A 14741-nucleotide genomic window follows, 5' to 3' on the forward strand; every position below is an offset into this window, starting at 1 on the left:
TTTAATCTACTCTTTTATTTATTGATGTGGTTTTATAACGATTATAATGATTGTTTTGTGGATCTCATGGATCAGACATACAGTACTTGAAGCTGAAACAGCCACCTCATAGCCATACTCCATATGATCCTATATACTGTATACTATATGACTCTATACTTCTAAAAGACTACTGAAATCTCTATTAGGAGATTTCCATAGTGTGTGTGTGTAAAGTAAGCATTACTGGACCTTCAGGGTAGGGATGGGTTTACATGAGAGAGAATTTAGATAGACATTCCGTTGTCATCTCATTATGCGTAGCCTGTTCTTTTTAGATTATTGTCCTTTTTGCTCATACGCTTTCCAAAAATAAATGGATGTTTTCTTTAGAGTTTAGACTGCAGACTTGAAGCTCTAATTCATATTTATGAAGCAAACGGTTCAAGGGTTGTTTCGGTATGACTTTGTGTGTTAAAGTGATGTTGGTGTATTCTTGGTGTCACTTTGGTAACAGTAGGACTTGCCTTGCTCTGTGTCAGCTATAGTTTAACTGGTGTACATAGAGAACCAAAGATTGAGATAAAAAAAAATAATAATCTGAAAACCAATTATTATAATTTGAAAATATCTGTTAAAAATATCTGTTCTTAATTCCTTCTAAAAACCACATCTCTTAACATGTCATGGCTCTCTGTTAACTGCAGGCCTCGTTTCTTCTCTAATGCTTAACAGCAGTCTGGAAATCATCGCCAGATCATTTTTAATCAATTAATTGGTCTTCATTGCATTTGGTCTTTTCTGTGAAGACACCATAACGTTACACCATAACGTTACACCGTGACTACTGCTAACCGCTGCTGAACCCAACCTCCAGGACCTAGTGGTCGTTTCACATGTCTGGTCTAGTCCATCAAGGCATTGATGATTAGGATTAGATTATGTGAGACCACATGTGGTCCACACAAGTCGACTGGGTTGAGAAACACTGGGTTAGTCAGAGCAGCTTTAGACGTCAGTGACACTGTCACACCCTCACAAGAAACCATACCCTCTGCTCTCTCCATGGTTTCTCAGTCTGTAATGCAGCTAGCCTCACTGTAACAGTGTTCAAACCTTCTACAAAGGCTCTTTTACAATGCCTTCATTAGCAGTAACATAAGCCTATGTCAGCAGTCACTGGTTGGCATCTCACATCGTGTCACTTAATGCAGATGCCAGACCTTATGTCAACCTGCGGCTACTGACTTTTAACTGTCAATGTAGTGTTTATGAAGGTGTTGTGTGTGTGTGTGTGTGTGTGTGTTTGTGACTGGAGTAGATCTTTCATGTGGTCATCTTGACACCACTAGCTGACACTAATCTCTTTCTATCTTTTTCTTTGTGTCTTTTTTATGTTCTCATTTCTTTGTGTATGTCCGTCTGTCTCCTAACCCCCCCCCCCCCCCCAGCTGCCACGGCAACTAACCCCTGACCTCTGCCCACTGATGACCCACCCGACTCCGCCTGTGCCTCGCTCGTTGCCATGCTCTGGACAGCAGCCACGCCCCTCCCCCAGAGTCACCTCTGCCTAACCAACCAGAGACCAGCGGCCATGGTAACGACCCTTCAGGACCCAATCAGGACCCAGTCACCAGCCACACCCACCCAAACACTACACTATCAAGCCATGTGCCCCTTTTATAGGAAACCCCACAGCCAAACCACCCAACCACAACCCGCTTTAACCAAATCTCCCCAATCTGCACTGGTCAGAAAACCTGGCTCTATTCCTTGCCCTGCACTGAGTCGATGAGGAGCTATAAAATTATAATAATTCAATCATCCAAATAATAACAGTCATATGTGTGATCATAATTATACTTGTTCGAGCACACTGACCCTCCACGCCCACTAGTCTGACTGTCCCTGTTCTCAAAACGTTACTGTCACACAAAACGTTACTTAGATCGGGTTTACCAGGTCACACCAGTTTCACACGATGTCCTCTCTAAGACTGTTGCACCATGCCTGCCTTTCTACAGTGAGCTGAGCCTATCTAATGTGTAAGATCTAAGCTCTTCAGGTATAGTCTCAACCACAACGTTACAGTATTATAGAAATGCGGAGAACAAAGTGCCTTTTAGTTATTTAAATAGATCTGTTACAGACCAGCCTTTTTATGAAGGCTTTCTAATCTCCATGAAAGAGGAATAACCTGACGCCATCTTGTCTATCTCTCGACACAGTGAAAGAGATGTGGTGTATTTTACAGAAACCATCTCAATGTTGGGGTTTAACATAAACCCACACGTCTTCTGGGTTTAGAGTGAAGTGCCAAATGGTCAGTTCCTTCCGTTAGTGCAGTAGGACCTTCTCAGAACAGTATTAATGTTGTGTGTTTATCTTATTTTGGGGAGTGATGTTTATGTATTTCTGTGCGTGTCTGCCTTTGAGAACACACTCTATCGTATAGTGTTGTGTTATTAGATGTGTGTGTGTGTGTGTGTGTGTGTGTGTGTGTGTGTGTGTGTGTGTGTGTGTGTGTGTGTGTGTGTGTGTGTGTGTGTGTTACATATTTGAGCCCCTAACTCACCTCTTGCCAAGCGGTTGTTTTTACTCCACACAAACCGTCTCCTTCAAGACAAAACATGGACACTACTGTACATGTATAACATCTGTAACATCTGTTTTATAATACAATTTTATATTATATTTTTTATGTGAGAAATAACATTAAATTATGTTTTCAGATAAGAACAGTATACCTTACTATGAATATATTTTTTCATTCAGTTTAAGAGCTAATATTGCCTCCAACCAATGTGCCATTCACAAAGTGTCCGGAGTGTTTTTAAAGTCCTGATATACTGAAAACCTTCACATTTTCTGTAAGATTCTTGTTTTTCAAGTTCATCTCAGTGTTGCTTACCTTCTGTAACTTCTGTATGTAAAGAAGGATGATTAACTCTGTAGTACTGAATATTAATCTACTCTTTGTACTAACTGACCAGTCCTGTACTTTTAACCGCTTTACTCATATCTGTCTCTGCTTTGGTTTCTTTTCAAATATAAACTGTGTGAATCAGATAATTAAAAAGTGTTGTTAATGTTTAACTTTTTAAAAGCTGGTAAAAAAAAAAATAACTCTTTGTACTGGAAAACGATAACATATTATTAAACTGGTAGTTTAAAAAAACTAACAAACTTTGTCACTTTTCTCTGTAGCATCTAAAGTTTCCTCAGAGCTTCCTTTCTGTGTACTAATCTTAGACACACTGCAGATACTATTGGAATACACTTATATGCTTTAGAAAGAAAGTACGCTAGACATACTTGTTTCCCCTTCCCCCTCATCTCTCTGGCTCTCTCCCACTCAAACAGCTAGACAGATTTTAAAAAGGAGATTCCAAGATGATGGGCAATCTGAAGCAAATCGATTGTGCAACCTAACCTCACTCACTCACTCACTCACACCTACCTACCCACACACAAACATGCAAACGCATCTGCTGAGCGAACTATACTGGAACACTGTGGCTCTCCCTAACGTATAGTATCTCTCTCATTCCACGGTTAATTACAGCCATGTGTCATATTTTAACTGGTGTACATTCTCTCTCTCAAAGACTGCACCCAAGCACACATACGGTATATAGACCTATAAAATATTTATTTGACAGGGCTGTCAGTTGGTTGTTCTCTCCCTGCCCTTCCTGCACCCTCTCTGGGTGTAACGAGGTAATTGAGCCCCAGGCTTGGCTCTGGGCCTGTGTTCTGGATACTGCCCCTGCAGCTGTTGGGGGAGAAGGAGTATGATCTGGCAACCCGCTGGACTAGAGTGTGGGAGCAAGAACATCAATATGACATTCCTATGGAAGGAGAGTGGGCTAAAAGAGAAAGATTGAGAATGAGTGCGAGGGAGAAGAAGAAATGCCAAGGAAGAGAAGATAAAGGTTTGCCTTTCCCCATATGCTCCCTTTTCCTACTGCGTCATTCTCCCATTTGGGGTTTGAGGCAGATGCACCTGTCAGAAACATCTAGAACACTGTGTGTGTGTGTGTGTGTGTGTGTGTGTGTGTGTGTGTGTGTGTGTGTGTGTGTGTGTGTGTGTGTGTGTGTGTGTGTGTGTGTGTGTGTGTGTGTGTGTGTGTGTGTGTGTGCGCGCACGCGCTCTCGATTTTGGCTGTTCCTGTTTTGTCTAGTTTTATGATGTTCAGTCCAGGATCCAGTGATGGAAAAAGTACCTTAATAGAAAATTACTCAAGTGAAAGTAACCCAGTAAAATACTATTTGAGTAAAAGTCAAAGTATTTTGTTGTAAATATACTTAAGTATCAAAAGTATATGTAATTGCTCAAATATACTTGGGTATCAAAAGTAAAAGTATAAATCGATTCAAATTCCTTATATTAAACAAAACTGGGTAGCCAGGGGCACACCTACACTCATACATAATTTACAAACGATGCATTTGTGTTTAGTTAGTCAGCCCGATCCGAGGCAGTAGAGATGACCAGGATGTTCTCTTGATAAGTGTGTGAATTGGACTATTTTCCTGTCCTGCTAAGCATTCCAAATGTAACAAGTACTTTTGGGTGTCAGGGAATATGTACATTATTTTCTTAACAAATGTAGTGAAGTAAAAGTTTTCATAAATATAAATAGTAAAAGTATTTTTTCTTAAGTACTTAACACCACTGCCAGGATCTCCATGTGGTAAGCTCCTCTCCTCTCTGTCTAATCTAGCCTACAGACAATACTAGCCCACAGCTTCCAACACTCGGATAACCATGTCATTGCTACCTTGAAAGGAAATTCCATATAGCAAGTCAAAACGTACAAATATCTGGGAGTTTGAGTGAATGAGAAGCTGAGCTTCACTAATCATGTTGAGAAGCTGGTAAAGAAGCTCAAGTTGGGCCTCCCGAGTGGCGCGGCGGTCTACGGCTTCACTACAGACGCAGGTTCGATCCCAGGCTGTGTAACAGCCTGCCGAGACCCATGAGGCGGCACACAATTGGCCTAGCATCGTTCGGGTTAGGGGAGTGTTTGGCCGGCCAGGATTTCCTCCCATCACGCTCTAGCGACTCCTTGTGGAGGACCGGGCGCCTGTAAGCTGACCTGGGTCGCCAGCTGGACGGTGTTTCCTCCGACACATTGGTGCGGCTGGCTTCCGGTTTAAGCGAGCAGTGTCAAGAAGCAGTGCAGCTTGGCAGGGTCGTGTTTTGGAGGACGCATGGTTCTCGACCTTCGCCTTTCCCAAGTCCATAGGGGAGTTGCAGCGATGAGACAAGACTGTAACTACCAATTGGATATCACGAAATTGGAGAGAAAAAATTGTAAAAGTAAAAAAATTAAAAGAAGCTCATGTTGAGAATAGGTTTTTATTACCTTCATAAGGCTTGTTTTTCTTTGGAGCCAGAAAAGCACTGATACGGCGTACATTCCTGTCTGTGTTGGACTACAGTGATGTAATTTACATGCAAACCTCAAGTTCTACCCTGAAGACACTTGATTCTGTGTAGCATGCAGCCTTTAAGATTGCCACCAACCAACAATTTGTCAGGGCATGGAATCTACAAGGTGTGGAAAGCGTTCCACAGGGATACTGGCCCATGTTGACTCCAAATCTTCCCACAGTTGTCAAGTTGGCTTGATGTCCTTTGGGTGGGTGACACTACACACAGGAAACTGTTGAGCGTAAAAAATCCAGCAGCGTAGCAGTGTTGCAGTTCTTGACACAAAACAATGTGCCAGGCACCTACTACCAGACCATAGCTGAAACACCAGAATCTTGTTTCCTTGGAGTTTAAACATTTGCTTGACTCACATGTTACTGAGGAATGTGATTGTCATTAGGACTTCATGCGGTGGTACATACGTTTGAATGTTTCTGTAATTGTAACGCATAAATGTTGTTTATGGTGTGTCTATGCCTGATATTTGTCTGAAACATGGTTCCCCCTGTCTTGTTTGGACCAGGTCTCACTTGAAAAATGCATTTGATCTCAATGAGATTAACCTGGATATATAAAGGCTATATCAAATAAAATTGTAAAACACACTGCACTGAGCCTGTTTAAAGAGCCACAATGTTCTCTTCTTGTCTCTGTGACAGCAAGCACAAACACAAGGCTCCTGTTGAGGCCCCTTTTGGTACTGGTTTAGTTCAGCTTTAGTTCAGCTGAGAGAAAAAAAGAGAGGGTGGAGATAGCAAAGATCAAGAGAGAGAGAGAGAGAGAGATCTAGTAACAAGTGTGCATGTGGGAGAGAGAAGAAGAAGAAGATTAAAGATGACATCACAGCTATTTTTCTCACATAGACTATTTTTCGGGCTGTGCCCCCTCCTCCCTCCTGGTGATTGGCTGAGGATGAGCTGGCCTCTTGGTCAGTCCCCGTGTGTGTGTGTGTGTGTGTGTGTGTGTGTGTGTGTGTGTGTGTGTGTGTGTGTGTGTGTGTGTGTGTGAGACTGAATAGGGTATTGTATGAGGCCAGCGGGTTCACATATCTCCCATACGGAGACAACAGTTACTCACAGACTGTGCCAGGCAGCTTGAACACACACACACACACACACACACACACACACACACACACACACACACACACACACACACACACACACACACACAGCAACAATGGCAATCTTCATCGCTCCACTTGGACTGGGCTGAATACACAATAACACAAGGCAGCTACTGTGGCTGCATCTAAATAAGATGTTTTTTGTTATTTGTGGGTGTTTTTTTTAAATCACAATAAATGTATTCAGTATCCCTCTGACCCGCAACAGATGGCTGGACTGTGGACACACTAAGGAGGGCGCAAGCCAAAACATTTGTGTGTGTGGGTGTGTCTATGCAAAACAAAATAGATTTAGAGTGAACAAAGACCTAACACACACTAAAGTCTAATCAAAGAGAGTATTGGTGGTCTCCATAGTCTGGTCACAAATGAAATGGGAATTAAAGGGAAAATGAAAGGAGTTAGTTATTATAATCTTTGGGGTGTTGTCTTTCGGTTACAGACAAACTGGCGTTGAGCGATTTAATGTTACTTTGCTTCCATCTAGCGCAATATATTAGTACCTTAACTGACCCTGTGATGTCATGAAGTGTCGCAAAAATGATCGGACCCTTCACGCTTCATTTACATCTGAATGTATGGCTTTTGTCATTTCAGTCATCTCAAATGTATTTCGATATGTTTATAGCCCCGTATCAAATGCAATCATTGCTTTATTTCACCCCTTTTACGTTTAGTTATTGACCTCAATGCTGTGTTTACCTTTTTTTTTTTACGTAATCACCCGTGTGGTCGCTTTACGGCAGAGCGTGGAGGTCAGAGAAGCATGATGAAAAGGCGAACCCAACCATCCATTACAAAAAGCTGATCAGTTCAATACCTGACAACTTACAGTAAGACAGTGTACAAACCTATTGAAACGTCAACATATTACTGCGTTCTAGATACCAGGAAACATCGCTATATAGCTTTTCCAACGAGAACTGTCGGTCCCTCGGCTTGCATCATACCGTTTGGTCTTGTAGGCTAGCTAGCTAACTCACCCAACCAGCATCTCCAGTCCGAAGCATTTGCCGGGTGTGTCTCCAGATCTTCCCCAGACATGGACAACAATGCCCCCGGATCGGGAGGGAAAGGTGGCTTCGGGAGTCTCTTTGGAGGCAGCGAATACTCCAACACAGAACTCGCCGGTGTCCCATGTAAGTGCCCCTGCCAATTTATGTATGTACCTAGCTAGCATGCTAACTAGCGTTAGCTAGACACGTTGACATCACAGAGGTGGTTAAAGGTTTATGTTGAACATGACAACTGTTGAATTGTCTAATTTTCTACACAGTGACTGGAATGAGCCCCCTGTCACCTTATCTCAATGTCGACCCCCGCTACCTCGTACAGGTAAGATATTCTAGTTAACTAGTAGTATACATTTGACCTCAATCAATAAATGTAGAATAGATTTGTGACATTCCCAATAACATGTCGACTAAGATCACAGATGTTAACCCATGTGTGTTCCAGGACACAGATGAGTTCATTCTGCCCACAGGGGCCAGCAAAACCAGAGGGAGGTTTGAACTGGCCTTCTTCACCATTGGGGGCTGCTGCATCACAGGTGAGACTCGTACTCCCTCTCTCCCTTCCTCCCTCGGGTTTCTCTGTTTCTCCCTCTCTCATCTCTTCTCTCTGTCCCTTTCACTCCCCCTCCCCCAGATGAAGTTGTTGTCTGCTGGTTCTGCTTGTATCTGATTCTCTCCGTCCCTAGGAGCTGCGTTTGGGACAGTGAATGGTCTGAGGATGGGGTTGAAGGATACAAGAGAAATGGGCTGGACTAAACCTCGCAACGTCCAGTAAGCACCACTATGTTCCTCCAGTAGAATGTGGCTTTAGTGTTATCACGTTGGAGGCTGGTCTTAGTCATGCTAATAGAAATGCTATATTGGATGGTGCTCTATATACTGCTCTCTGATTGGCTCACTTATCTGACCTTGACCTCAGGATTCTCAACATGGTGACCAGACAAGGTGCATCATGGGCCAACACACTGGGATCTGTTGGTGAGCACTCACATCTTCCTCTCCTTATCTCTTCTTCATCAACATGCTAACCAGGTGTCTGGGTCTTCTGTCCTTAGTATTGTTGTATTAACCATGGTGTGTGTGTGTGTACAGCATTGTTGTACAGTGTATTTGGCGTTGCCATAGAGAAGGCTAGAGGAGCAGAGGATGATATCAACACTGTGGCTGCTGGGACTCTCACAGGCATGCTCTTCAAATCCACAGGTAGGGGTGTGTGTGTGTGCCCTGTCTGTGATTAGTCTACGTTTGTGTGTCTTGTGTGCTGATATAGAGCCATGTAAACACCATGGACTGTCTCACTCATTTTATTGTGTGTGTTGTGTTTCAGGAGGGCTGAAGGGAGTGGCGCGTGGTGGTCTGGCGGGGTTAGCCTTGTCCGGTGCCTATGCTCTCTACAGCAACTGGGACCATATCAGAGGCGGCTCCTCTTCAAGTCTCTACTGAACACGTCCCTGTCTATTTGGTTTCATCCAAAATGGCACCCTCTTCCCTCCCTCCAGATCCTCAGGGAATAGGATGCCAGTAGTCAAACCCCTCCCACAAATATCAACAGCCTCTCCCCCTGTTCACCTCCTGATTATTTTTTTTATTTTTTAAGGGGTTCTGGGATATTGGAGGAAGGACTGAGATGTCGTTAAACCATGGACAAAATGACCTCTGAGAAACACCCCTCTGTCTACACACAACTGTCCCTGCTGCCCCGCCCACCTGGTGACAGAGCCCAGTCCCTTTGGGGTACCTCCCCTCTCACCCCCCATAGATCTATCTGAAAAGCTATTTCCAAGGCGTTCATGTGTTATGGTATTGGGAACTGTTTTTAGAAATGTATCTTTTGTTATATTATTGAATGCTGCGTCTAGCAGCCGGGAAGAGAGAGAGAGAGAGAGAGAGAGACATGTTAACAGTATTTACTAAGCAGAGGGAGACTGGGGCCCTGTTGTAATACTTTTTACATGCCTCCTCCCTCCCTGTTAAGTAGTCACTGATCTGACATGACTGGAGTGATGGAAACAATGCGGTGGAGATCTGTTTACCCCTATCCAGTCATGCTCTCCTGAGTGGTGCAGCGTTCTAAGGCACTGCATCTCAGTGCAAGAGGCGTCACTACAGTCCCTGGTTCAAATCCAGGCTGTATCACATCCGGCCGTGATTGGGAGTCCCATAGGGCGGCGCACAATTGGCCCAGCGTCGTCCAGGTTTGGCCCGGGGTGGGCCGTCATTGTAAATAAGAATTTGTTCTTAACGGACTTACCTAGTTAAATAAAGGTTAAATGTAAAAAATAAAATGTCCGATCAGTGATTACTTCGAGGAGGGGTGAAGGAATGATGGATATATTTGAAGACCTCTGCTGGTGTTACCGACTAGGTATTTAAAGGGAAACCACTTTTCAACCTAATTTTCATTTTCTCCAACACAATACGTGTCAACGTTTTGTGAAAACGGTGCATTTCTACGTTTTGTAGAAAAGAAATGTGAAGTTTAAAAAGTTCTACCTGATAACATCAAAAGTGATTTTTAAACAGATTTGCAGTGACGTGGGGAGCAGGAACATACCATGCCTTGGGCTAGAAACTTGAAGGTTTTAATCTTACCCTGTGATGTCAGTTTTTTTAGGACATTCTTTTAAACCACAGATCTTAGAAACACTGTTCACATATGTAGACATTGTTTTGATGATGGAAAGGAGGTTGAAAAGTGGTGGAATTGCCCTTTAAGATGTAAAGACTATTAGCTCCCTCTTGTAAAGCCGAGTGGTTAGTACAGAGAGCTAAAGCAAGTCTTCTCAGGCAAGGTTATTCATCATCTAAGCATGGTTCATTGAACCACCTCTGCCACACTGGTCTTAGACCTGATCAGAAAGCTGCTGGAAACCATGATTGTAGTCCTGTCTCTTGATGTTGGTTGTAGTCCTTCAGATACGAACCACAATACTCTTTTCTTCAAACTGAAGAGCCATGAGAAACTTTCCCAACACACACCCTACCAAGGCCTTACAAGCAGTACTGTTCTAATGCAGCTATTCATAGTGAGTACCATTTTCCTGTTAGTTGGGCTTGATGCTGGCCTGTTTAAAAAAGTTACCTCCAAACAGTACTGGAAGTGTGTATCTGTGTCGCCTTGCCTGTTAATCCCACTGTAAGAACAATACAACAAACATTGGAAATACGAATGTGTTGCACTGGGTCTTTGTCAGTTGTGCTCATGCTGTTTACATGGTGAAAGCCTGTAGGGGGGGGATATGCCATTGTGACTGACTGGGTTTGAATTCACCTGCCACAAACTCAGCATCCTATCGGTCAGTAAGCTAAACTAATAACCATAGTGTTCTACATCAGAAAGAAGCGCTTCACAATGTTCTGCTTTTTCTGCTAACTTTATTGGGTCCATGGTGGGAAATGTAGTCAGGAAAGAGTGCAACCAGGAAGTGGAGCAGTGGTTGCGGACAGGGTGGAGGTCAAGGTGTCATAAGTGCCATACAAATTGCAAATATGCACCATTTAAAATGGGATAACATGATTCTGAATGTTACATTTAGCAGAACAGAATGCTCAAGACAATTGATAGGTTATGGACATGGAACAACACAATCATTGACATGAGTGTAATTCCGAAACAAACTGCAATATGGTATCTCTCCCCAAAAAACACTGCTATAGTTTGATGGGTGCAGAGGGGTTGTAAGGTTCTGTGTGTGTGTGTGTGTGTGTGTGTGTGGTCTAGTGCAGGAAGAAGTCTCTGATGCGGGTAGCTTCGATCCAGGGGATGTAGTTGGCAGTGCGGGTGAACACGCTGGGCTTGTTCTCCACGGTGCAGCCAATGGGGCCGAAGCTCACCACACCGTGCACCTCCCATCTGTCACGCCCCAGCTGGCACAGCAGAGGACCCCCTGAGTCACCCTGAGAGGAGAGGGGTTAGAGACATTGTTAGATCACATTCCGATGTTAATACAAAGTACAAGTATGTATTTCTTCCTCCCTTTTGGGCTCTGTCTTTCTTTCCCATTCCTGCCTTTGTCCCACCCTTCCCTCCCTTGCTCCCTCCTCCTACCCTCCCTCTCTGTCCCCATCTCCCTCCTGCTCTCCCTTGCTCTCTCCTCCGTCCCTTTCTACCTGGCAGGCAGCAGGTGGTCCTTCTGTATCTCTAAAGCCGGCACAGATCATGGAGTCCCTGACGCGGTCTCCCCAGAACTTCTTCTGGCGGCAGGTCTTGAAGTCGATGATGGGCAGACGGGCCTGGTTCAGAGCCTCAGCCAGAGACACGTTCTCCTTCCCACCTGATACGCAGACAGGGAAACACCACAGGATTACCTTTGAGTAACATTCTTGTTACTACTGAACACAACCCTGGTCGATGCTCTCTTGTCCTCAATCTTAGTTCTCACATAAGTGATTATAGTCTCCCTCCAGCCTCCCACCTCAACCCTTGTGCCTCCCCCTCTCATCCCACCTTACCCCGAGTGTCTCCCCAGCCCGTCACCCAGCAGTATTGTCCAGGCTTCAGGTTGATCTGTTTGCGCGGCAGGCATGCGTAGCGTATATGGTTGTTGGGCACGATGTCGGTGGCAGCCTTGACCAGGGCGATGTCATAGTCTAGCTCGCTGTGTGTGGGGTAACGGAAGTGCTCGTGACGGTAGATCCTCTTCACCGGGATAGTCCTCTCGGGCGTCTCAGAACGTTTCAGCCGATGCTTCCCCAGGACGATCCTCCAACTCCCAGCATCCTCGGCTTTACCCCTGAGACACACAGCATGGTGGGTAACTGAGTTCACACAGGGTTCAGACTGAAACTGTCTCAATCCACACAGGTAATCTAGTAGTCTACTAGTCGTTGATGTTTTCTCAAGGTGTATTGACTCTAGTCTTAACTGAGTTTTAGTGTAGGGGTTAGAGACTAGAGCACTCCTAGGGGTTATTTCTAGCTCAGGTTCATGAGTGGTAGCACACAACATTATTGAAATGGCAAATCTTACTTAGGGAGTCAGTGTGTGTCTGTACTGTCTAACTGGTCTTACTTCTGGAAGCAGTGGGCAGCGGTGAGGACCCAGTTCTTGTGGATGAGTGTTCCGCCACAGACGTGGATGTAGTGCTTACTACCTCTGGGACGAACCTGAGACACACAGGTACCATTAACCCACAAGCAAGACCTTCCTCTTCAAGTAACTGTTGTGTTTCCAGATTTCTATGAAATATGACCTGCATTTAATTACAATATGAGTGAAATAATGTTCCTTCCAAAAAATGGCAATTAAGTATTTTCAAAAAGCAGCCTTTCTGTGTTGGAATGGTGTGGGCGTACCCCGACAACAGAATGGTGTGGGCGTACCCCGACAACAGAATGGTGTGGGCGTACCCCGACAACAGAATGGTGTGGGCGTACCCCGACAACAGAATGGTGTGGGCGTACCCCGACAACAGAATGGTGTGGGCGTATACCGGTCTTTAAAAATATTCATGCGAGTAGACCGCTGATTGGTCAGCTCAGCCAATGAGCCAACATGACATTGTGTTCTATTTAAGCAATAAGGCCCGAGGAGGTGTGCTTCCTTATTGCTTTTATAAACCAGTTACCAGCATAAATATAACAGTAAACAAGTCGTTTTGCATTATACCCGTGGTATATTTAAGCAATAAGACCCAGTGGGTGTGTTCTTAGTCACGACGCAATGGGGAGTGCCTGGATACAAAACATTTATTTTTGCTGCTCTAATTGGGTTGATAAAAAGTTTATAATAGTAATAAGACACCTCGGGGGTTTGTGGTATATGGCCAATATATCACGGCTAAGGGCTGTATCCAGGCACTCCATGTTGCGTTGTGTGGGGGAACCCACAGCTTTAAGCCAATCAGCATCCAGGAGCCAAACTACCCGGTTTCTAAGAGGAAATAGCTAGCATTTTTGAAACGTCTGTTTGAGATGGAAGTTTGAGGTGGGTTTTTTCTCTCAAATTTCTGCTTTGGCCATATACGAGTATAGGACTAGTCAATAACATTATTTGGGAAACAAGTTAAATTATGGACAGTTACTTTTAAGTAAAATTTTCACTTGGTCTCTAAGTAAAAATGTTATGCCCTAAGTTAGCTGGTTGATATGTTGATTGATTACCTGTAGGGAGACCTGCCATGGCCAGGAGTGAGGTCTGGCCTCGTTGCCAGAGACGATCCGTTCAGCCATGTTGGGTTTGTAGTGTGCCATGCCACAGTCCTTAGGCCAGTCTATAGGAGATAAAATACACATGAACTGTCAGTACAGTCAGACTAATACTGATCCTAGATCAGCCATGTCAAAGTCTGTGGGCCGGTTTAAGAATATCCGAAACTATGGCTGCATTTACACAGGCACCCCAATTCTGATACTTTTCCACTAATTGGTCTATTGACCAATCAGATACGCTCTTTTGCCCATAATTGGGCTGCTTGTGTAAACAGCCTTTGTGACTATCACAGGTCAGAACAATTAGAATGATATTTCTTTGTTTGACTTCGTTTTAGTTATTGGCCCAAGTAGAAAGGGTTGAGATCACACTGAATAAATGAGAGAGAGGTGTAGTCGCTGTTAAGATGACTGTGTGTTTCTGGCTCACCTAGTTGCAGGACTTTGTGCTGGCCCTGGGGCAGTCTGCCAGGGGTCAGGGTGTATGCGGCGGCAGGCAGAGCCGACACACTCAACAGCAGCAGCAGAGATATGAGCGGAGGTCCTGGAACATCAACCATCTTCAGCAGAATCACTGCCTCGTGCCCACAGCTCACTATTTATACAGCGCTGGACAAACTCAGTCATATACACATACACACACATTCATAAACAAACTAATATGCGCACACACACACACTCCCCCCTTCCCCCAAGGACAAAAAGGACCACAAAGCCCCAGCGTTGGATTGTTCTCCTGCAGCCAGGGGCTTCTGGGAGGCCCATCAGCACTTTCAACACACACACATTCACACACACACACACATTCATACATGCGCATGCATGAATACATACACACAGGCACAACACGCTCCCTTGGCCGCAGACATAGGACAAACATGTAGGTCCCCCCCCCCCCCCCATCAGGCCACCTCCTGATCCTGTGTCACGTGACCCGGTGACCTCTAGATGACCTTACCGGTACCCCCCCAAACCCCACCCCCTACCCCCATAAACACACACACAATTGATCAAATCATCACTCTACCCA

General features: G+C 44.5%; 3 protein-coding genes across 7 annotated transcripts in view; 2 read left to right on the forward strand and 1 right to left on the reverse strand.

The window, feature by feature from the left end:
* LOC106578914 (protein quaking-B) overlaps window positions 1–6024 on the forward strand; it is a 39585-nt gene extending 33561 nt beyond the window's left edge. For all 5 annotated transcript variants that reach the window (XR_006760728.2, XR_006760727.2, XM_045702380.2 and 2 more), the window contains one exon: window positions 1431–6024. Coding sequence is in view for 3 of the 5 variants with exons in the window: in XM_014158168.3 (XP_014013643.1) it covers window positions 1431–1453 (23 nt within the window). In the remaining 2 variants the exon portion in view is untranslated. The remainder of the gene's footprint in view (window positions 1–1430) is intronic.
* Window positions 6025–7267: 1243 nt separating this feature from the next.
* LOC106578916 (mitochondrial import inner membrane translocase subunit Tim23) lies at window positions 7268–10731 on the forward strand. Its single transcript, XM_014158173.3, has 7 exons — window positions 7268–7684; window positions 7822–7880; window positions 8004–8097; window positions 8248–8332; window positions 8481–8539; window positions 8654–8764; window positions 8889–10731. The coding sequence occupies exons 1-7, from the start codon at window positions 7588–7590 to the stop codon at window positions 9002–9004; spliced, it is 621 nt and encodes a 206-aa protein (XP_014013648.1). The 5' UTR covers window positions 7268–7587; the 3' UTR covers window positions 9005–10731.
* A 185-nt stretch (window positions 10732–10916) lies between these two features.
* Window positions 10917–14339, reverse strand: LOC106578915 (chymotrypsin-like elastase family member 2A). Its single transcript, XM_014158170.3, has 6 exons — window positions 14142–14339; window positions 13664–13773; window positions 12573–12667; window positions 12014–12294; window positions 11672–11835; window positions 10917–11458 (listed from the first exon to the last, which is right to left on the reverse strand). Exons 1-6 carry the CDS (start codon window positions 14269–14271, stop codon window positions 11279–11281), a joined length of 960 nt encoding a protein of 319 aa, XP_014013645.1. The 5' UTR covers window positions 14272–14339; the 3' UTR covers window positions 10917–11278.
* Window positions 14340–14741: the final 402 nt, after the last annotated feature.

This window comes from Salmo salar, chromosome 19 (genome assembly GCF_965601325.2).
Source record: "Salmo salar chromosome 19, fSalSal1, whole genome shotgun sequence".
Classification (NCBI taxonomy): domain Eukaryota; kingdom Metazoa; phylum Chordata; class Actinopteri; order Salmoniformes; family Salmonidae; genus Salmo; species Salmo salar.